This window comes from Aythya marila (assembly GCF_965140915.1).
Source record: "Aythya marila genome assembly, chromosome: 1".
Taxonomy (NCBI): domain Eukaryota; kingdom Metazoa; phylum Chordata; class Aves; order Anseriformes; family Anatidae; genus Aythya; species Aythya marila.
The window spans coordinates 68,598,474-68,622,473 of NC_139042.1; the positions used below are offsets into that span (position 1 = coordinate 68,598,474).

A 24,000-nucleotide genomic window follows, 5' to 3' on the forward strand; every position below is an offset into this window, starting at 1 on the left:
GAAAAGCATCTTTAGAACAAAGTCAGTGCTTTGTTACTTATGAATCATTCTGCTTTCCTCACCATCAGGTTTTTAAAACTTTGAAGTAAAATAAAGTGGAAGTCTAATGAGGTACATGGGGAATACATGATGCTGTTGGGTGGAAGAGTGACAACACTCCTGCAATGGGATGGAGAATTCTGTTTTGCTTTAAAGAAAAAAAAATGATTTGGCTGAGCTTTAAAGGAGAGCAGGGACTAGACAGCACAGTAAAATTCAAGCAACTCATGCCACCTTACTCCAAAGCTCCCTTTTGTTAGACTTAGTATAGCTTTAAGCAGTGGAAATGCAACAGGCAGCAAGAGAAAGTATTAGTAGGAAGAAGCAATTTGCTGCCGTGCCTTTTGTCTGTGCACAATAATTTGCCAGCAGGAAGCATGCTGCTCTGTTTTTAAATGAAGTGCTCATAACTCCCTGCTTACTGCATTGTAGCCTCCCGTTATAACATCAAGTTTTGGGACCTGGGCAGTGAGAGCATAAATGGTAGGCTACTTTTGCAGGTTTTGGTATGCTGAACTTGAAAAAAATCAGTAATGACTAAAGGAAAACCACATTTTAATCTTATCTCAAATTAAGTTCAAATTAATATTTGGGAAATGGGAGTTAAATACTCACTGCTGGGCAAAATAAGCATTCTAATCACCAAAGCACCTATCTATTTCTGTGGTAGCAGGTATATAATAGAAGCTATAATTATAACTCAAAAATAATTAATGAAAAATTTTCCTGAAGATAAAATATTTTTGGTACCATATCAACTTTGAAACAAATTCATTTGGCTGGTTAATTTATTAAAATATTTCTTTCTCAAAGGCTGAATTGTTTGAAAGCAAATCGTATTCATTGATATTTATAATGTATATGCAGTAGCAATTCAAAATGCTTTTTGAACATACAAAATTTATTGATTTTGTAAGAATGTTTCAGTCAATATTTTTATATGTAGATATATTTTTAGCATAAATTATCTTTGCTTCAGGAATCAGTTCTTCTGAGTGAACATTCAAATGTGAGAATGGGTTGAAAGACCTCTTTTTATTTTTTTATATCAGTGTGTCATAGAAATTCTTTTTTTTCTTTTTTCTTTTTTTTTTTTTCCCTATATAAGCTTAAGTTAGCTGATATGCATTTAAAAACTGACACAGTTAGGTATCAGTTGAGCTATAATGAGTTAAAATGAGAAACACTAACCAGGTTTCCAAGTGTTAAGTATGATAAGTGGGGACTATTTCTAGACCCATTTCATTATGTCTGGATGCAAAATTTAAGTTGATCTGGTTTATATTTTGAAATATATTAAATAATTTTAAATGTCATGTATGATTCCCTTTAGTTCTCTTGAAATGGGGTAGAGGGTAAGTGAAGTGTCTGTTTTTTAGGAAACTGGATGCATAACATAGATCTAATAGCCAATGATGTGTTTGCTTCAGCAATAACATAGGGGAGAAATGTAGTTTCTGTAAGAGCTGTATTTCATTGGCTGCTAAAGTTGTGTGTTGTATGGTCTGTGAGATGGGATTACAAGGCACGAAAGGGACAATGTCTGTCTGAGGCATCCCAACAGAATTTGATTCCAGCATGTCTCAAATATAAAAGGTTCCTGGATGGAGTTTCAATACTTAATAAATTTAAAATTAATAACTTTCACTGAAAGTCTTTCCGTCTGCCATTTTGAAGGTACTTGTCTTGACTCTTAAAACTTGTTTTGCAGGTAATGTGATATGAATTAGACTTACTAATGTCAGTAAAGCATTGAGGGACAAATCTGGAAAGGAACTTAGGTGAATAACTTTTCTAGGTCTCATAGAAGTTGGGCAGGTAGATACCTTAACACAGCTTGTCTTGAAACACTTGTAGCAAAAATAATATTAGAAAGCAACGGAAAAATTATGAGTATGCCTTAGTGCAGAGTTTAGATAACATAGGATTAATGCATGTCATGTGTTAAGCTGAGGTATAGATTAAAGTAATTGTCTGTTTGGTCAGTATGCAATTTCAGAATAAACAGCTTCATCATAAAATAGATATTGTTTAGCACAAGGAGATTGACTTAAAGTGGAATTGGTTGTCCTAACACATATTATCACCAAACTTATTTGGTTGACTGTCTAATGGTAATCTTCTTTTAATGAAATTTTAAAATGCAAATCTTCTTTTAATGAGATGTTAAATGCAGTTTTACTATGGATAATATGCTTGACAATGTGGATATTCAGAAACCCTAGAGACAAAAAAGAATAGTGTCAGGTAAACCTTTTCTTTGGCTGTGATGGATTTTCTTTGTCACACTGAATTTCTGTGGTTACACTTTTACTAGCATTTTCTCTTCTTCAAATGAGAAGTGTAGTGCAAATAAGTCAGGGAATGGCTGTCATATTGTGCGTGTAAATACCAGTGGCTATTCTTTAAATGGTTGAATTTGCTCTTTACCATTGTGTTGATTTAGTAAATCACTGTTTTTAAGAATTCATCACATTACTCTTGCAGCCTTCACAAAACGCCATTTTTTTTCTTTTTCAGGTATCATTTAGATGTTGATATGTAAAGCAAAATGGCAAAAATCAACACCCAGCACTCCTACCCTGGTACACACAGACTGTCTGTCAGAACTGCTGATGAAGATATTGAAAGGATTGAAAATGGCTTTATCAGGTAATGCGTTCATTTCATCACAGTCACATTGCTGCATAATTTGCAAGAGGAGTTTAAAGTTGCTGCATATATTGTGACTTTCCTCTGGCTCTGCATTTTGGAAGTGTTATCCCACGTCACTGTTGACCCTGTGTATTTAACTGACTTAGCAGTGTATATCCAAAGTACAGAAGAGACAGCAACAGGAAAGTAATCATGGCTTATAGTTTTGGATCTATAACCTGTATTACCTCAGGAATAAAAATTATCTCCACCTTGATGGTAATTATACCTGCTCAATAAGTAGAAACACCTTTCTTGAGTCACCATGAAGCTTGCAAGGACCCACGTTTGGAGTGTGCTTGGGATTTGGAGAAAAAGGGATCCTCCCAGTGCCATGCAGTGAAAAGCCTTAGGAAGGTTATTAAAAGCAACCTCTTCAAACTGCCTGGCTCCTGTGATACAGAGCATATATAGCATATAAAGTGCACCAACATTTCTGTAGTGTCTTTTCAGAGCCTCTCACTGTACAGTTGAACTGTAATGGTGTCTTTACATTCACTTTCCTCTGTTTCAGTGGTTTTTGAAGTAGCTGCTTCAAATAAACAAGTGTGCTTTGGACTTATCTTTTACACAGCACCAGTCATTTCTCTAGTCTGGGCAAATGCTGCTGGGCCTGCTGGAAAGCGTCTGGTGATCCACAGCACCTGTACAGGCTTGAAAAAGTGGCCTGCTTTTGGGTTGTGGTTAACCATCTCAGCTATGGGGGTCTTTTCAGGTGGTCTCTTGCTGATCAACTGTGTACCCAGACCAGAAGTACTCAAAAGCTTGTAGGTATAATAGGACTGCCTGGGTTATGATAAGTTTGGATTGCATGCTCCTAGCATGTAGTATGGATGTGATCCCTGTCCTCTTCAGACTCTTTTTTTTTTTTTTTTTTTTTTTTTTTTTTTGTCCTTCCTGTTTTGCTTACATGATACCTTCTGGCAAGTAGGTGTGAAAATGGAGCTGCTTTTATTCTGTGCAGTATAATTGTGGCTTGTTTGACTTAGTTATACTACTTCATGGTGTTGGGGAGATTTGGAAGGGCATATCACTTTGTCGGTCATGACTGTTTACAGTCATATCTCAAAAACAGGGAAAACACAGATTGAAATGAGCCTTTCATTCCTTATGTTCCTTTTTTGGGGGGTGTGGAAGGGGGGTAGAGAATATTAGTGATCGGCAGCTCAGTCACAAAATGGTCCTACTATCAGGAATGTGACAGTGTGGTTATAAAGGTCTAAATGTAGAATTAAATCACTGCAGTCACCTGCAGTTTCAGAGGCAATGACTTAAGACAAAGGGATTGAAATGTGAATTGCACTTTATCATGATAAATGTGGTCTTGAAGAGACATTTATTTAAAATGAAGTTTGTTGTGGTCAGGATTCATTACAGGAGTACATAGATGAGTAATAAGATATGATCTTACTCTGTAAAAGAGATCACAGTTAAAGGTTTTTAAGGTTTGTTTTGTTGTTGTTGTTTGTTTGTTTGTTTTGTTTTGTTTTGTTTTAAAGGGAGGTTTAAGGCTTTTGGCTCAGAGGTTTAAGGTTTTTGGCTCACTGAAGTGATTGCCAGTGAGTATATATAATACCTTTGTAGTACCACAGAAAAAAAACAACTGTATGTATATGAGCAAAACTACATATGATTGTGTTCATTAGAACACAAATGTATTTTAGACTGTTCAGTCTATAAGAATATGATTATTATTTACCAGAAGACAAATTAGCTTTTTATAAGATAGAAGTCTTTCATCCTGTTTAATTTGGCAAAAGTTAATCCTTTTTTTCTATGAAAAGAAAATGTGAATTAAAGCCAAGGGAGAGATTGTAAATGCATCTGGAAGGCTGGGAGCTTGAAGATAATAAAAAGTGTTTCATTTATTATCTGTCACAAACATCAAAGATGATTTCTGTTTCCAGTTCTATACTTAAAGCTTCAGTCATTGTCACAGACGCTTCCACTTTCAGATCTTCATGTTGGAGATGGTTGTGGGACATTGGTCTTTAACTTCATCCAAGGAAGAATTCTGATACACATTTTTCAAATTCAGGTTAGCATGTTCTAAAACTATAGACAATAGGAAAAACAAAACAAAATAAACAAACAAACAAGAAAACAAACATGGGTTTTTCTAGACTAGTGAAACTTCTTATCTTCCTCTAACTCCTGTTGGCTGTAGTTCAACAAAGCAATTAAGCACATTACTTAGTTCTCATTAAAGTCAGTGAGTGTTAAATTTATGCTTAATGCTAAGGATGTGCTTAAGTGCTTTTCTGTTGTGGAATGTGGTATTATCAAGGAAAAGCACTTACTGAAAAAATTAACAGGAAGCTGCTGGTGGTCTTTAAACTGTTATTCTCTATTGTACCAGAGATAGGGATACATATGCCCATATTCTTATAGTGTAGTGCTGTAAACCCAGACCATTTTGTAAAACAAAAATCAGCAAAGCAAAAAATAATAAATTGGTCTTGATTTTTAAAATCCTTCCTCTGAGTAGAAATGGCTCACATAGGAGAGAGAGCACAATATTTTAAAGACATGGTTTTGCTATATAATTTTGGAAGTGGGATTCAACTGTGCCTTGTAGACATCTGGATTTCTGTGTCTTTATTTGAGTAGGTGTCTAAGTTCCTACTATCATCAGTGGAGATGTAGTCAATAATAGTCAGTGGGGCCTAGAGAGCTGTTCAGCTTACCCTGAAATTGAATGGCTTTTCAGGCTCCTATGTCTGTGTTTATTATGAGAGGTATTTGGTTGCATAAACACAGGCATCTAAAACTATTTGAGATATCATAAGAGTATTTGAAGCATCTAGCTGGTGCTAATGGATATAAAGTGAGACCTCTGTGCCCAGAGGAGGTCCAAAAGAGAAAGTACATGTATTTTGAGACACTCCAAATGGTGCTAGACTCCTTGTCTGAGGCAAGTGAATCATATCATAAGACCTCAGTTGACTAGAATGGGAATGTAGATAGCTTTTATTAGACACCTCAATTTAGGTGACTGCCATCTGGCTCCAAATCTTGCTCTTTAAGTCTGGCTCCCAGTTATTACTCAAAAGGGCTTTGTTCATTCCCCTTGAACTGATCAGAACAGTTTCCACTAAACGAAAGTTCTGGATTATTTCCATTCATTTTAGGTGAAAACAGTCTTCTAGGATTTACTTGATGAACTTTGTGCAAATTTAGAGCCAAATTAAGGCAAGAGAAAGGTACAGAAAAAGTGCTGATGTAAATATCCTTTCTAGAGTTTACTCTGATAGCTCAAAAGCATGGGAATAAACTGCTCTTTGGAAAGATGAAGAGAAGAGTGTATGTTTCCCTCCTTGAGACATGGAGCAAAAAAATATTTTTCAGCATAAGCTGAGGGGCACTGTCATCTGCTGTTGTTTCTACTTTGTGACCTGCTCTCTGTTTCTTGGCACACTGTGTATTCTCTTCTCATGTTGATTTCTGGCAGTGTAACAGCCTTGGACAGTATTGGCAGTGGCTACTCTTTCGCTGCAGATACCAGACAAGCTCATGGAGTCCAGACAAGAATGAGTTAGTGTTTGTAAATAGAAAGTAAAGACTAGGCCATGTGTGTTGAATATGGTACATCAAAAGCCCAACCTGTAACTGTATCTTTGCATCAATATAAAGCCAGATGACAAATGAGGCCTCTTGGGTCATCTGCACATGGTTAAGGAAAATCAGAAATGAGCATGTGAGTTGTATAAGAGGGAGTTATAATAATGGAAGAAAGATATTATTTTAGGTTTACTTCTCAATTTGCTTTTCTGTGAATGAAAATGGAATGTGTTTATGATTGCTGGATAATGTTGGACAGGTACATTTTTAAGATTTGCCTGGCAGAGCCTTTTGTGTATTAATTGTACTGTCCACAAAATTATTTGGATTTTCATGAGTTGTCTTTTTGTTATAATTTTTTTTGCTAGGTAAGCCAGAATTTACATAACAATTGTTATATTTAATTATAACATAAACCTAGTTATAGAAAATCTTGATGCACATATAGAATAATACAGTCAAGCAATCAAACTAAAATAAGGAATTCAAGTTTTCACTAGTTGAGCTGAGTCCGTAATCAAATGTGATTCCAGTAGCTGTGTCTGAGAGTTTTGCCTTTTTTCCCCTACAGTTTAGCAGGCTTTTTTGGAGCATAAGATACAAATTTTTCACAGAGTATATCTGATCACTTCTTGGTAAGAATCTGACCTAAGAGTAATTAAATCATTGGAAAATTTTAATTCATTTTATGGGACTCTGAATCAGATTTGATTTCTGTTAAGAATATACATGCATATATTTTTTTTCACCTGGATTAAAACACTATTTCTTCAACATACTTCTGGCTCTAGACACCAAAAGCCATACCCTGAATTGTTCCCAGAATCAAAGCAAAAACTTTGTGTTTTTGGAGGATGCCAGTAAGTTCTCTGTAGATACTGCTTGTAGGAGGACAGAAAGTTGGTAAAACTTCATGTTACAGAAATACAAAGTATGATGAGCCTGTGTATGGACAGTGGAGCACACCTTTCCACACTGCTAAGTGTGGAGGTGATGATCCTGCACATGAAGTACTTAACAGATGATGTAACTAGCAAGCATGACTCTGTGCTGATGAATGGAGCTAGAGGGACAGTATTGCTTTTGGTATCTGCATTCTTAGCCTCTTGCATATTGTCAGCAGATGCCCAAACAGATGCCAAAGCAGAATAATATCAGGAATAAAGGAGACTGCAACTAAAAATATGCACAAAAAAATAAATAAATAAAATAAAATAAATAAAGCTAGCTAACAATGCCTTTTGGGTGACAATTCTCACCTCCTGCTTGGCTCTTGGCTCTCGTTCCCACTATTAAACCAGCACAGTTACATCAAAATAGAACATTGCATGGTGTTAAATTTGTTTCTCTGTGCTCATGGAGGCTAATAAAATCGAAATAGATCTTCCTCTGAAACTGCAGCAAAAATCTGTTTGGCCTGATTTCCTGGGCCTGTGTCAGGTTTTTTTTGACTGGCTGACAAAAAGAGTTATTTTCTAAGAACTCATTCTGTCTACTTTAAAAATGTATTTTCAGGACTCAAATAAATAAGAACAGTAGCAATGATAGAAACCATTGCTGTCTAAGATCCCACAAGATGCACGAGATGTACATTTTCCTATAAAGAGGAATATAAAGTCTTTAAAACAGACCTGTGCAGTCTAAAAGACTGTCTAGTGTAGTATCATTTCCCTGGAAGGAATGTAGGCAGATGCTCCAGGGGAAAAAGAAAAACAAAAGAAAAAAAAAAAAAGTTTTGTGTGTGTGTCAGTGGTCATGGTCATCTGGGGAGGTCCCAGATGACAGAAGACTTGCTAATGTGAGACCCATCTCTACGAAGGGTTGTAAGGAGGATCCAGGGAACTACAGGCCTATCAGCCTGTGCCAGGAAAGGTGATGGAACAGGTCATCTTGAATGCAATCATGCAAAGTATGTGTGGGACAACTGGGGAATCAGGCCCAGTCAGTATGGGTTCATGAAAGGCAACAGTATTCTGGTGAAGAAGGTGGAAGCCCATGGCTTGGACAGGTACACTCCTTGCTGGGTTAAAAACTGGCTGGATGGCTGGGCCCAGAGAGTGGTGGTGAGCAGAATGAAATCCAGCTGGTGACAGGTCACCAGTGATGTTCCCAAGGGGTCAGTGTTGGGGCCCATCCTCTTTAATATCTTTATTGATGATTTGGATGAGGGAATTGAGTGCACCCTCAGTAAGTTCGCAGATGACACCAAGTTGGGGGGAAGTGTTGGTCTGCTGGAGGGTAGGAAGGCCCCGCAGAGGGACCTGGACAGAATGGGTTGATGGGCAGAGGCCAGCGGGATGAGGTTCTACATGGCTATGTGCCTGGTCCTGCACTTTGGCCACAACAACCCCATGCAATGCTACAGGCTTGGGGCAGGGTGGCTGGAAAGCTGTGCAGAGGAAAAGGATCTGGGGGTGCTGGTTGATGCTCTCCTGAACATGAGCCAGCAGTGTGCCCAGGTCTGGAGAAGAGGAGGCTCAGGGAAGACCTCATTGCTCTCTGCAGTTACCTGAAAGGAAGGGGTGGGGAGCTGGGGGTCGGCCTCTCCTCACAGGTAACCAGTGATAGGACCAGAGGGAATGGCCTCAAGTTGGAAATGAGGAGACATTTCTTCTCAGAAGGAGTAGTCAGGCACTGGGACGGGTTGCCCAGGGAGGTGGTGGAGTCACCGTCCCTGGGGGTGTTCAAGGAAAGGTTGGATGTGGTGCTTAGGGATATGGTTTGGTAGGTGATGTTGGCAGTAGGGGGATGGGTGCTTGGACCAGATGATCTTGGAGGGCTTTTCCAACCTTAATGATTCTGTGATTCTACGGTACTATGAGTTACTGTCTTTGGTAGCTTGGTTGTTTGTGTAGAAATAATAAAGTTGTAATTCTTTGTTTGTTAGCTTCTCTGCTGTGAGTACACACAAAAATGGATTTGCCAGTTCTTATGAAGTTGTTGCAAGTATCATATTATACAGTGTTTTCTGGCAATGCAGATTAACAGTGAGAGTTCTTGCTTGCATTATGAAGGGGAAAAATATGTCCTTGATATGATAAAGTCTTCTAAAATGGATCCTAAAGAATAAAAACACAGAGAAAACCCCAGGAGTCATAAAAAAATCCAGAGTGAGTTTTGATAACGTCCTGGTTCCAGTGAAGTCAGTTCCAAAATTCTATTACTGAAAGATAAGGCTAAAATCTCATCCTTTCTAATCTCATCCTTTCTCTCTCTCTCTCCTTTTTCTTTTTTTTTTCTTTTTTTTAATGCTAATTATTTCATTGCTAATAAGCAGTCTTACAATTACAAGAACTCATGTGATTTGGCAGACACTGCACATAACAGTATAATCACTATCTGCAGTTGCACACTACTGCGATGCTGTATTATTTTTTTTTGCATCTGCCAATGTCCTGAGGTGCCTCAGCTCATCACTACCAGAGTAGCTTTGAACATCTGTAGCTTCTTTTCCTATAAAATAGGTGGAGTTTCACTGATGATGCAGGCAGCATTATGGCTGCAGTTATGCAGCTGGTGGCAGCAGGCTGGTAAGAACAGCAGTGATGCTGCTCAGGATTAACTACTGTAAAATCACAGTTTTTCCCACTTGATCCAAGCAACAGTGAAAGGAAAAGGGGTGCCTATATCCTTTGAGCCATGTGAAGGAACAACAGTGCTAGAAATTTCAGACAGTTAAACAAACAATGTCTGGGAGAACAAGACTGAAAAAAAGCAGTGGACAATTACTTCAAAGCACCCCTGAAGATGTTCTTCATGTTAAAGGAAAGATGCTAATGTGTTAAAGGAGGTGATAGAGTAGCAAATGTGCTTCCCCAAGTTGTGTATCTGTACTCCAGAGTTGTATTGACCAGTCAGTAATCTGCTTCTGAGCTTGCTGGGACAGATGGCAGAACCTCCACTGACTTCATTCACAGAATCACAGAATCACAGAATTTCTAGGTTGGAAGAGACCTCAAGATCATCGAGTCCAACCTCTGACCTAACGCTAACAGTCCCCACTAAACCATATCCCTAAGCTCTACATCTAAACGTCTTTTAAAGACTTCCAGGGATGGTGACTCCACCACCTCCCTGGGCAGCCTGTTCCAGTGTCTAACAACCCTTTCAGTAAAGAAGTTCTTCCTAACATCTAACCTAAAACTCCCCTGGCGCAACTTAAGCCCATTCCCCCTCGTCCTGTCAGCAGTCACGTGGGAGAACAGGCCAACCCCCACCTCACTACAGCCTCCTTTAAGGTATCTGTAGAGAGCAATAAGGTCGCCCCTGAGCCTCCTGTTCTCCAGGCTGAACAAGCCCAGCTCCTTCAGCCGCTCCTCGTAGGACTTGTTCTCCAGGCCCCTCACCAGCTTCATCGCCCTTCTCTGGACCCGCTCAAGTCCCTCGATGTCCTTCTTGTAGCGAGGAGCCCAAAACTGAACACAGTACTCGAGGTGCGGTGTCACCAGAGCCGAGTCCAGGGGGGCCAATAACCTCCCTAGCCCTGCTGGTCACACTGTTTCTGATACAGTATTCAGTATTGGATGGCTCCAGAATAGGGGGAATATAGGCTTAGCTTTATATTTATCAAACACATGCCATATTACTTTAAAGAGGACAATTTGGTGCACAGTTTTCTGATGCATTAGTGTTAAGAACTGGTTGGGGGAAGATTTGTAGTAGGCTATATATAATTAAAAAAAAATTGCTTTTGCAGAACCCAATCACTGTGTGAGGATACGTCTTCAGAACTGCAGAGAGTTATTTCTGTGGAGGGAGGACATTTATCTGGATCCCAGACGAGCTCATTCACAGGCAGGGGAGCAATGGCAAGGTAACATGCTAATTAATACCATTTCCAATGTTAACATGTTGGGAAGAGACTGATCACTATTTCAAGGTAAAGTAAGAAGAACTGTCACTTCCCAAAGAAAATGGATGGAGTGCAGCTGAAGAAAGTCTATAAAAATAACAGAAGGTGCTTTTGACCTTCATTCGCATTCATTCTCATTTACTCATTTCTAATAAAAAACTTAGAATAATAGAGATGCTAAATGAGTTCACACAAATTAGTCTGATTTAAAAAAAATAAGTAATAATTTGTTTTTACATGAACAGAACTGAAAATATATTGATTACTAAGGAAATGCATGAAGTGACACCAGACTGTAAAGTAAATGGATGAATGTTTGGTTCCGCTTGATAACTGATATAATTGTAATTTCGTATTAGGTAAGACATAATGATGTTTCCCTTGGTGGTAGGTAGCTATGGCAAAGGAAGAGAGAGGGCTTCTGTTTTTAGAATCCAGTTATGTTTATACTGGATTGGGAGCCTGAGTCAGCAAAGTTCAAGTCAACCATTTGCTTAAGTCATTTACTTTACTTGATCTTAGAACATAAGCCTGAAATAGAACTTAAAAAAAAACCACTTATGTCTGCTTTAAAGATTTCCAGCTGAGACAACAGAACTGTCTTCTGATACTGCTGTTATACATGCTACAGAGCATACTCAGTTTAAGCATAGTGTATTTCAAAAAGCAAAGAAAAAATGCTATGAAATTAGCTTCAATTAGAGTACCGTTTACATTTCAGCCTTTTGGGTGGTAGGGAACAAACTTGTATTTCCCCATTTGGTTCTCAGATAGTGACACCTCTATGTGGAGATTGCAAAGTCTGCAAGAAGTTGATTTTAAGTGGAAGACATGCTTATAGGTGTATGTTTTATTAAACCAGAAACATCTAAATGTATGAATTAATATTGAAAGCTTCCTTTTTTAATGTTTGTTTTTATTGTTTAATTTTATACAGTGTTTTTTCCATAGAGTGATGAATCTATTAATCTCAGTCTTTTATGTGCATCTTTGTTTTTCTTTTGCCTTCCTGGTAGACTTTGAATTCTCTTAATTGTTGGAAATTCTTGGTCATTTATATGCTGCTATGTTGGTATAGGGATAAAGAGCTAAAAATAACTTTTTCTAATTTCTGATACATAATATTTTTCCTGCCTTTTTTTTTTTTTTGTCCTTTTTCTTTCCATGTAAGAGTTCCTGGGCAAGATCTATGAGTTAGGCCCTTGATAAATGCAATACAGTTCAAAGCATGTGTATTTTACCATAAGATCTAACTCGTTCACATCAGAGTCTTTGTAAATTCTGAGCATATATAATACTACGTGATGCAGAGGGAACATAAAGAGCTTTCAGTGAGTAGCCCAAGGCCTCTGTAAGAAGTTATGGATTGTTCAGGATTTCATTATGGTGTTTTCAGGGACACGTTTGGGAAATCTGAATTAACACCACTTATGTCCAAACTGGACTGCTTGTAGGAAATAATACAGAATATTGTGTGAATAAGAAATAAAATCGCCTTTGTAGATTCCAGTCTCCATTTTTTCCAATTTTTCAGAAACATTTCCATCTGAACTTTGACAGAAGGCATTATAAAGATTTGTAATGTGAATTAGTGAATTAGTGGGTACATAAAAAGAAAATGGTGATAAAGTGTTAAATTAATTATGTTGCCATAATGTTTTGATTATCTTATTTCAGTGCTCTCCTAGAAATTTAGGATGAACAAACAGTGCTTTCTATGCTGCAGGCAGGTTTACATGCAATTAATATATCTGCAGACAGACCCTTTAAAATAAAAAGGAAGGTGACTGAAGTCTCAAAGTTCATCCTCCCTCACCAACTATTCAGCTTTTGTTTCTACTGCTTGTGCCTTGAGTGTGTGATATCATGAGTATTTTACACGTATGTCTCTGATTCTGTCAGGCCAGGATTCCCTCATTATCACATAAATCAGAAGGTCCTGTCTGCACCACAACCACTTGGCAAACTTACCCCGAATCAATATTCTGTTGCTACTGCAATGCTGGTACAGTGGACTAGAGATTGATGTGTGGGATACTTTCCCGATCCACTGCAGAAGGTGACGTATGAAACTGTGGAAAGTGTCTAGGTTCACACAGTCCATCAAGTCTAATTTCTGTGGCAGGTGGCAAAGCGAAGAGAAGTCCTCCTGAGCTGCTCTTTGTGGGAATGATTTAAGCCATCTGACATTTTTGTCTGGTTCAGTCAATGTTGTATGTCTGTCCTGTGCAGGCTGTCACGATTTGTCGTATCTCTGAGGTCATGGGCCACAAGACATTTGCACCATGAAGACCAAAGACCTGATTCTTTCCTGGAGCGAATCCGAGGGCCAGAGCTCATAGAGGTGTCCAGTAGGCAAAGTAACATCCGCTCCTTTCTGGGCATCCGTGAACGTCCTGAGGGAGTAAACAGGTAAGGAAGAGTATTTAAATTTTAAAGGAAAAAGACTGAGGGTACGGTATTTTCTTGGTGATTAGGACATTGGTTATCTTTTAAGAACTGGATAAGGAGGTTAGTATTGGACATGAACAGAGCACCTAATGCTGTTCAGGAATCTTCACGTAACTGAAGTGTTATGGCTTTCAGCAGATTTTCTCTTTCTCCCCAAAACACACCTTGGCAAATATCTTGAAATAAAGTATTCTGATCATGCTGCTTCAGGCAGAATGGGTTCTCAGCCCTGAAATTTTCTCGTATGCTACCTCTGTAAGTTGCTGTTGCTGAACTCTTCTCCACAGAGGATGAATGCAGTTCCTATTTCAAGGATCTGGGATACTGCTAGTTGTGGCTTTTCAGGACAATCATGTTATGCAAATTAGCGGCAAGTGTTAGGAAACTCCAAACAACAGCTGTGTGAGTGTATCATTGCTTAGTTACACCTACTCAGAAGGTCAGCTGCTAACATTGCAGAAGGCTTCTGATGCAGAAATGAGAAAATCTTTTGGCTGATGTCTTAACCGATTAGCATATACTCCATCTTTGGTATGGGAGGCTGGTTCAGTTTTATCTTGATTTTTTTCCAGGGAAACAACAGTGGCCTGCAAGAAAAACCTTTATGTGTTTACAGTCTTTTGACTTGATTAATTGTTATTCCTTTATAAATATGTGACTTGGTGTTTTAAATTTAACTCCAGCTGAGATGGGAAAATGAAGTTCAAAGGCAAAAGTTCACCTTCTGTTTTGCATTATATTTTGAAGCACAGACTGCCATGGATTTTCACTTAGTTAAAAATTGGTGGACAACCAAGTAATCCATTGATTTGTTTCAAGTTCTCATCTAATAATTCGTAGTAAAGCAAGAACTGTTGAAGGGCTCTGCATGGTAGTACAGGTGACATTGATTTGTTGTGGGTCAGCCCAGCCATATCATCTTCACTTGATCTGCTTCCTAGAAATTCAACTCAAAATTGCCTTTTATTGAATTAGCCAGACTGATATCCTCTAATCACTTGAGTCAGCAGGCAAGAGGTTTTTTGGGCGTCTTGATCAGTAGCAACTGAAGTTTCCGAGTTGTTAGAGAGAACGTTGATCCTGGTCCAACAAGCCTCTACGAAAGTGTATTAGAAGAAATGAACTTGGAAGTATTCATTCTTATTTTCTCAGTTTGATGTTGTTGCTACATTACAATAACCCTCAGTTCTATTGTGAAAGCTTAATTCTGCAGCAAAGGTAGGTATGCTTGTTACAGAAGCCTTGGCAGTGCGTCTCTGAAGAAGACTTGAAAGGATTGAAGAATGTTTAAAATAGCAGCCAAACGCATACAGGGCTAAAAATAGTGAGTTACATGTTATCGTGCACTAATACGCCAGAGAACAAGCTTCAGACATCAGATGTGGTCACAAACGTGTATGTCTAGCACATGACAAAGAGAAACTGGTGCCTTGAAATAGTTATGCAAAGGGGCTTATCGCTGCAGTCAAAGTTGACCTTCCTAATCTTATCAGTGCATATGTGAGAGGCTAGTAAGTCAGTCTGTCATGTTGGTAAACACGTGTATGAAATGCCAAAAGTCTTTACGCTCTTAAATGTGTTTTATTTAACTTACTGCAGTCAATGGCCCCTGGCCAGGTTTAATGTCAACTATAGCAACAACACCAATGAAGAGTAAGTACTGATAACCTCTGTACACCTTCCCACTACTAGCTCCTTTCTTCCCCTTTTCCAGCCTAGTAACATTTGTAGTATAAACTCCTTATGTCACCTTAAGCCCTTTCTAAGAATATAGTTTAATTATAAGAAAGATCTAGTTTTCTTAGTACTAGAAGCATCCTCCATGACTCCTGTCAGCTTCTTTTTGTCTGAAGTTACCCTTGCCTTCCAGGGAGTGAATTGGATTAATTAGACGTTTAGTCCCTACCTCCTATAGTTCAACTGGCTGATTTTACTGCATTGTCAATGGCTATATTAATGCTTCAGTTTGTAAATGAGATTCACATATTCATTTTCTATAAGTACTTTGTCTCTTTTAACATACCAGTTCCCTTTTGGAAATCCAAGCGCCCCAGAAATTTCTTGCTGTCACATGAGAAGTAGATATGGAGTAGGGTACCAAGAAAACCTTTATGTGGGCAGTTTAAATGAAACTAACCTTCTTTCTAAAATGTGTGTTTTAGTTCTGCCGGGTATGGTTGGTGTAAATGTTGAGGGGGTGACAGGGAACATAATAAGGCTTGCATTACAACAAGTTTTGAAAAAACCCATTCTGTTTTATGTATTTGACAAAACATTTTATATTGTTCCAAAAAGAAATCTCTTGAAAAGCTGAAGAACTTCTGAAATGTAAAATCATCCAACACCAATGTTTGTTGCATGTCTTAAACTACACCTATTTGAGGACATATCTGCTCTGCAGCATACAGCAGCAATTCTGCTCTTGTACTGCCAATAGTTAATTTCTTTTGTTGCTTTCCATATGAAAAGAAACAGCAAAAAAATAAAAATAAAAAATTACCAGGATGGTTTCTGATTATGTCAGACACACTTTCAGGATTTTTTTTTTTTCATATCTGAACTCAGTGCACATATGTGAACATATTTTCCTTCTCCTGAGGCACTTTGTTTTGTTTTGTTTGCATAGCTTTTATTAAAATTGAAATGGGAATACAGAGAAGCGTGTTACAAATGTATAGCATTTTATCTAGACTGGGATAAAAAAAAAAAAAAAAGCAAAAACTAAAGAAAGAAAGAAACAAACAAACAAAAAAAAACACACTAGAAACCTGAAGCCTGACCTACAAGTCATGTCCCAAAGGACCAATTAGAATGGAAATGCTGCTTTCTTAGCCCGTTTCTGACAATGACTCATGTACTTTGGGCAAAACTTCCATCCTTTCGGTTTCTTTATTTCTAAATGAAGCCAACACCTGTCTGTCTACCTGTGTGACAGTCTGAAAATTACTTGATTTGCAAAGTATTTGACAGAAGAGAAATGCAAATATTCAACTCATTCAAAGACTGTGCCAGTGTTTTTATAGGGGCTGATGAAGATGCTTTCTAAGTCTGAAGATACGTCTTCCTTTTAACATGCTGGAGACAGAATAGATGCCACTGTATTGCTGGCAAGGAGGGCAGCACAAACAGCTGTTTTATTAGCTACTGGATTCCATGTTACTCAGGAGCACCAATGAAGAAAAAAGATGCAGGTCTTTTTGAAGCTTTGTGCTTTTCGTTGTGTAGAAGAGCTAAGAGTTCCTGCCCTTTGGGAACTGTAGCTGATATTTTCATCACTTTGACAATGGCCAGCTTTTTCCTCTGAGCACCTTTGACTGCCAGACTACAGACTGTTGGGATTATGATAAATTAGAAGGTACCTCAAGAGAGAGATGCACAGGGGCCACAGAAATGAAAGAGTCTCACTTATGAAAGATAACTGTTGTCGACAGGTATTCCTTCTCTGGCTAGAGAAAAAGTGTCAGCCTCAGCTGCTTTGTGAAATATTTTTTTTTCTCTCTTTTAAAACAACATGTAGGAGAAAGATGGAATTGTCAAAATATTCCCTCCGAATTTCACCACCACTGAAACTTTTGATTGATTCTTTATCTCAGTCTACTTTTCCTTGCATAACAACAGCCACAAATGTGCAGTAGCACTTTGTAAATTTGTAAAAACTTTGTAAAAACTTTGAAAATTCTTTACTTGTAGTTCTTTCTTTTCAGTAAGAATGGCAGACATTTGAAGCACTGAGGAGCTGAATGGTAATGCTAACAACAGCAACTGTGCATTGGCCTTTAGGTCAGGCACCATGCATAGTGATGCACACTGAAATCCTGACATGATTCCTAAATCGGAAGGAGTTTTGGGGGCAGATTTGAAGGAGAAGCAATACAAGTCCAAGGGGCCAACGGCAGAGAAATAAATATTTGAGTAGTGGTTCCTGATGCAGTGTAGAAGTCAGCCTTGGTAATTGAAAAACTGTTTCTTTAATTTGAGATACATGTATAAATAAGTCAGTCAACACAAAAATAAGTCAGCCAACACACATTAAGGTGTGTAATTTTAAAGGTTTAAGTGGTGTTGATTAATTTGAGGGATACTTTCCTGAACATAAAAAAAGTGTAGGATTTCAGGTTTCTTTTAGCAAACGAGCCTGAGATTTTCCAAATTACATTGCGATACTGCATCACTATGGAAATATCTAGGGGTAAAAATTGGAACAGGGGAATTGAATGAGAATTTAACCTCGTTGCTGATAGGTGAAAGCTGTTCTTAGACCTATCATATTTACCTTAGAATTGGTGACTGTTGTCTTCTTCCAGGCACAGGTCATCTCATCCTACTGCTAAAATAGGTCAAATTAATTGCATTGACTATAAAGCATTTATTAGATGACTGCCTCATCTGTAGATGTCTGAGGTTAAGTGAAATGTGATGTATCTCTTTTCTCTTCATTTCCTGCTTTTGTTCAAACATTGATTGGGATTCTTCTCCAAGGCAATTTCTGAAGCCAGAGGTAATCAATTAATTATAGCTATGTTGGTTTTAAAGAACTGAGAGTGGAGATTCAGCCTCAGTTCATTTAATCATCATTAAAGATTCGGACAAGTCACTGTGAGGTTTTGGATATGCTGAGAAAATTGGCAGTTTGTTAAGCCATTTCAAGGTCTATTATCATTAAATAGATTTATTTCTAAATACCTGAATTCTAAAGGAAGAAATGAACTGGAAGCATTTAATTAAAACCAACCTGGTACATTAATGTGTGAAAAGGCCAAGAAGGCATGGGTGACTAATGCACAGAATCAGCCAGCTGGTTACCTGATTGTGTAATGTGGTTGTGTTGGTTTGAACGGCCTCAACCTGTAAACCATTTATACCATTTGGATGAATGGTTGCTTTGAGAAATCCTGTCCTACTCTGTCCAGAATCCAGATCAGTAATCTCCTGTACCCCAACATCCATCCTCTCCCCTACCGGGAGAAAACCGGTAATATTGATAAAACTTACAATATGTTGTACAGCAAAAAGGAAGAAAAGAAAGAGGTTAAAGAGGAAAAGAAGGAGGAAAAGAAGGAGGAAAAGAAAGAGGAAAAGAAAGATGACAAAAAAGATGACAAAAAAAAAGAAGAGTAAGTATAAAGAATGTGCTTGTAATGTACCTCTTGCACTCCAGAGCATAGTGTGGCATTTCACTGTGTCACTTGCAGTACGATTATTGTTCTGGAGGCTGCAGAATGTTATCCTGTCAAATCTTAAATGTATTTTCCCCTTTGAAAAGGTGAAAGTGCTCAACAAACTTTTGTCTTTTGTGCCTGTATTTAGACCTGTCATAAGCAGTAAAAGAAATTTTGACTGCCTCTGATCAGTTTGGTTTGCTGTTCAAGATCACTTTACTCCAATTGGGCCATTTTAACATAGCAGCCTTCTTTGCAAAACTGCTTTTCATGGTTCCAGAATAACTGCAATGATTCAGAGCTGACTTGATTTGATTACTTAAAATATGACACAGTTCTTTAGTAGAATTACTAAAGTTTGCTCCTGCTGATTAGGAGGTACCACTGTATTTCTGCAACAAAATGAGGTCATTTGAATGCTTTTGATGGAAATGGATGCTGGTCTTGTTTTGTTCCCCCAAAACATTCAAACACAACACTGTTTAGTATTACCAGTCATACAGAATAAAAATAGTAGTGGATAAAAATAAAATGCATTTTGGTAGACTTCACAGTTAAGTGGTATGTTAGATTCATATATTTCAAGTTTATATATATATACATATATATAATATATAAGCTTGATATATATGAGTCTCTCTCTATATAAACAATATATATGTGAATCTAACATATATATATGGTGGAATGTGCTATGTAGGCATCAGGACATGTAGTTAGGAATAGCTTCCAAATAGAATTTAATTAATCTCAAGATCTTGACTTTCTTAATCAAAGCTTTGCTTGATTTGAAAGCCTTTCATCTAAGGATTCTCTTCAATTCTCCTCAGCGTCAGTTACTGTGTAATGACAGCCTGAGCTTCACAGTACCCTAAAGCATTTAAAAACATTTCAGCAAAGGTAATAAATGTTTCAGTGTCTAAAAGGTAGTGCACTCTATCAAGTGAAGACCCAATTTTGTGGTCACCAGTTTTGAAGTGATGACCAGTGTTGTTGAAGAAATGGGTCAAATGTGCCAGAAGATGGCAAAGAAAATACTTTTTAGATTAAAGCTGCTTCCTTTACTAACATTAGAATCTGCACATTCAGCTGATAGCATGTATAATGCCAGACATATATACAAATATGAAATAAATTCTCATTACATTTATATTTTTTTTCATTCTTGGAAATTTGGAAAAGTCACACTAATACATATCCAAGGATTCCCTGCATTATTATACATTTCACTGATCATACTGCCACGTGTCACTATTGGAATAACTTCTGCAGCTGTGGACCTCACAATTCACTAATAAGTTTTTCCTCTTATTATCTACAGGACACCTATTTGCCATCTATTGAATATCAAGCTTTTTTCTTACTGGGGAAAGGCACTTCGGAGCATACTGCACGTGCCACTTCACCATGCTGTTCTTTAAGTCTTCTCTAAGTTCTAGGCCTGTGTTCTTCCTTTAGCATCACTTTGTGATAAAGCCAAGGGAGCCTGGACTACAAATGTGTGAAATTTGCTTTTACTACAGACTGTGTGTGTGGGTGTGTGTTGTATATGTTCATGCAGAGCCTTACTCATGTAAACATGTATCTGAGTGTATTTGTGTTTTACTTGTTGAAATGCATGTTCATGCGGTCATTTCTGTAATAGAAGGGTTTGCCAAAACCATCAAAATTAATCTGCAAAGGAAGGCTCTTCCTCTAGCAGTGGGCCATATTCTTCTAGCTGGAATGATGATATGGAAGATTTAATGTTTTATTTTGTCTTTACTGGGGGTCATATGCAGAAAGGATGTTATTTTCAGCAATTTGAATAGCTCTGCTTTTCTTTCCACTCTCGCTTACTTTTTTTCCAAAGCTGGGTCAAGCAGAACTAGAGTGTGCCAGACAGGATGAAGCTAGTACTTGGTATCTCATCTGGGATGCTGGTGTGGATACTTTCTCGTCTTAGGCAGCTGTGAGTTAATCATGAGATGAGCAGCCTCCAGAAGAGGGAGTTCCAGAAGGCTGCTTCAGTACATTGCCACTATAAAGCTATGTGTTTTACTTTCCAGGAAGAAAAAGGAGATCTTTGTGATAGATCCTTCAAGCAATATGTACTACAACTGGCTGACCATAATTGCAGCACCCGTGTTCTACAACTGGTGTATGCTAGTGTGCAGGTACGGATTGAAGTCAATAACAATTTTAGGTTTCAAATTTAAAGATTTAAAGTCTCTTTACATTTCCTGTATACATCCTCTTCCTCTCTCCCTGCAGGTTTTTGGGGTGGCTTGCCTAGGAGATTTACAGTTCACGTGCAGGTCACTGGGAGTAGATGGCTTTTTTTTTTTTTTTTTTTTTTTTTTTTTAATCTGCCTAAAAATAAAACGTAATTTGCACCGAGCATCCCCCATGAGCGCTGGCTGTGGCCTTTGCGTGCCACCTACTGGCTAGCTGCGGTGATGTGCTTTGGCCACTGGCACGGTAACACCCGTGCTGATCCTCCAGAAAGGAACAGCAGCAAAGGTGTGGGCAGTGAAGGGTCATCTTAAATTAATACGAGGTGTCTACAAATGCTTGAAGGGCAGGAGGATTTTATTCGAGTTTTTTCCCTTTAAAAATGTGAAAAAACAACTGGAATCAAACCAAGGGAGCACTGTGGAAATGGTTCACTGTGCCAAATGGCTGGGAGAGGTGGGGATGGTTTACCACTCAGAAGCAAATCTTTTATCTGGGAGTCCTCTTAATGCAGATGTGCATGATTGGGATGCCTGAGGATCTCTTACATGAAATCTGATGCAGGTTTGCATGTAGGATATGTGTGTCCCTCCATATGTGCCTGTGTGGCACGTATGTGATTGAGATCTGTCCCTGGCCTAAACAACTCTGAATTCTGAAAGATCCTAGGGTCTATTTAGACATTGCTTCAGCATACAGATGTCTAGGCATGGAGGTATGTTGTCCTTTACTTGCTCAGTGCCAGTAACATGCACTAACATGCTGTCAGAACACACGTTGCATACGCTCTGCTTACAGTTGTAATTTTTTTTTTTTCTTTTCTTTAGGGCCTGCTTTGACGAGCTACAAATTGACCATATAAAAGTATGGCTGTTCTTGGACTACTGCTCTGATGTAATCTATGTTTTTGACATGTTTGTTAGATTCAGGACAGGTGAGTCCTTCTGTGGTTTTACAGTGTTTTCAGAAGAAATGTGGATGTAAAAGCTAGAAACAAATTCCCTTCTGAGATCGGACCAGTGTAATAGCCCAAATGCAGAGTCCAGCAACAGAGGCTTTAGGGAAATGAAGAGTCGTGGTTTGTTTTAAGGTTGGACTTACCAACACCTGAATTTCACTTGTCTCCAAATTCAGTCCTACCAGTGCTTAGTAGGCATGCCAAATGCAGACTGAGTAGTGTTCTCCAAAGCTACACTAACAGGCTGCGTGCTGAAGGGAAGAACAAGGCACCTCTAATGCTGCTACCACTCCGTGCATGATATATCGTTCATGCATATGATTGAGCAAGAAGCCAGCTGCATCCCACAAGTGCTGATTTCTTAGCCACGCTGTACAGCAGCCTGCTCAGAAGTGACTACAGAGTTAAAGTACAAGACCTGGCACCTTCCTCAGGCTCCAGTCTGCAGCCCTCTGCTAGACAATGGTAGCACTGCTCCGCTGGCAGCTCTAGGCTCTGAGAGGTCCTGGCTGTGTAGGATATGGCTAATCCTGCAAGGTGGTGATGGTGTGGGATTAGCCCAGGCACCTCTGCTGCAGTCCTGAAGGAAGTGTGATGTTAAAGGATGTGTGAGGATCCTGCCATTTCTTTAATGAAGTGTTTCTCTTCAGCTTCTTCTCCCCGTTTCTGTAGTCCAGACAGGCTGAGATCCTGCAGCTGAGTGTGCCTAACTGATGCTGATTCTAGCCTTAAAGGCAGCATCTGTTTTAAACTAAACAAGGTCGTGGTATGGGCCTAACAGTGACACACACTGATCCGTACCATTAAATTGCTGGAACAGCCCTTAATGCAATTTGATCTATTCCAGATAGCACTCCCTGAAGCAGTATCTGGGCACAGCTGGGGGTACAGCAGAGCTGGGATTTGTTCGTGGTATTATATCTGGAGGGGGCTGGGAGAATTTCAGTGTGTGAATAGAAGCTGTCACGGTAGCTGCTCTCAGGGGCAGAAAATGTGTCCTGGCTCCCTCTATTTACTGGTACAGCCACAGCCCAAAATGCCCCTTGAAAAGGTTCAAAACTGCACGCATCAGTATAAAAATGAGAGTTCTTCCAAATCTTTGATTTTTACTTTTTTTTTTTTTTTTTTTGAATAATGCTGACAGCTTGACAGTAATTACAGCTCGTGACAAGTTGTAAACATAATTACAAGACAGGCTAAAAATGCTGTCACTTCGGGAGACACACAACTCATAGCAGCAAGCTAAATTCTTAAACCTAGCAAACACCTCGTTCAACAGAAAAGTCTGTTTCAGAAAGCAGCCTAAGTCTCAAAACACTCATTTTTTTTGTGGAGTAGGTGGGCTTCAGCTTTGTATATGCCAACTTCTGTCAAAAAGCCAACTCTGTCCTCCAAGTTCCTCTTCCTATCTGTTACTGTGAAGGGAATGAATGGAGCAGAAATTGGGCAATACAAGTTACAAAAATTCCATGGTCTATCCTGATAATGACTGCATGGCTGCCAAAGCATGGTGAGAAGGTTGGCTCTGCAGGCCTGCACATTTTCTGTTTAGGTGCATAACACTGTTAATAAGGGCACATTTGACCAGCTCTTTCAGTAGTTTCCTAGGAGGTAACACATCCATGGCACAAGCACTGCTTCCATTTGTAGTCACCATCAGTTTATAGACACTTGAAGGCTGATACACACACACACACAAGGCAGATGTACAGGTCTGGAGACATTCCAGAAATGCAGTGATGCTGTACAGCTGCTGTGCAGCTTGCTCTTCCTCAGCAGATGGTTCTCTGAGAAAGACGCTGCTTGTAGATTGCCAAAAGATTAGCAAAATGTGATAATCCCTTATAAACTGGAAGTGTTTTGCTTTTTGCTCAGTGCGCTTTTTCTCCTGCCTTGCCTACTGCACAGGCACTTGAACATCTCCACTTGTCATTGCACCGAGTGTTTTGCAGTGAATAACTTTGGCTGTGGAATATACTTAATGCCTTGAGCTTTCTGAGGTAAAAACCAGCACTGCATCTGTACTGCTCAGGCAGCCTTCCTATGAATAGTCTTACACAGATGCGGTTTTT

General features: G+C 38.8%; 1 protein-coding gene across 2 annotated transcripts in view; it reads left to right on the top strand.

The window, feature by feature from the left end:
* The window catches only part of CNGA3 (cyclic nucleotide gated channel subunit alpha 3), a 35,274-nt gene that overhangs the window by 6,742 nt on the left and 4,532 nt on the right, over positions 1 to 24,000 (top strand). The window contains exons 3-9 of one of the 2 annotated variants that reach the window (XM_082780393.1): positions 2,560 to 2,691; positions 10,991 to 11,107; positions 13,379 to 13,558; positions 15,197 to 15,250; positions 18,604 to 18,711; positions 20,805 to 20,912; positions 21,798 to 21,904. In XM_082780393.1, coding sequence (XP_082636519.1) covers positions 2,591 to 2,691; positions 10,991 to 11,107; positions 13,379 to 13,558; positions 15,197 to 15,250; positions 18,604 to 18,711; positions 20,805 to 20,912; positions 21,798 to 21,904 — 775 coding nt within the window. In that variant the 5' untranslated portion in view covers positions 2,560 to 2,590. The remainder of the gene's footprint in view (positions 1 to 2,559; positions 2,692 to 10,990; positions 11,108 to 13,378; positions 13,559 to 15,196; positions 15,251 to 18,603; positions 18,712 to 20,804; positions 20,913 to 21,797; positions 21,905 to 24,000) is intronic. The other variant, XM_082780394.1, reaches the window with a different exon arrangement.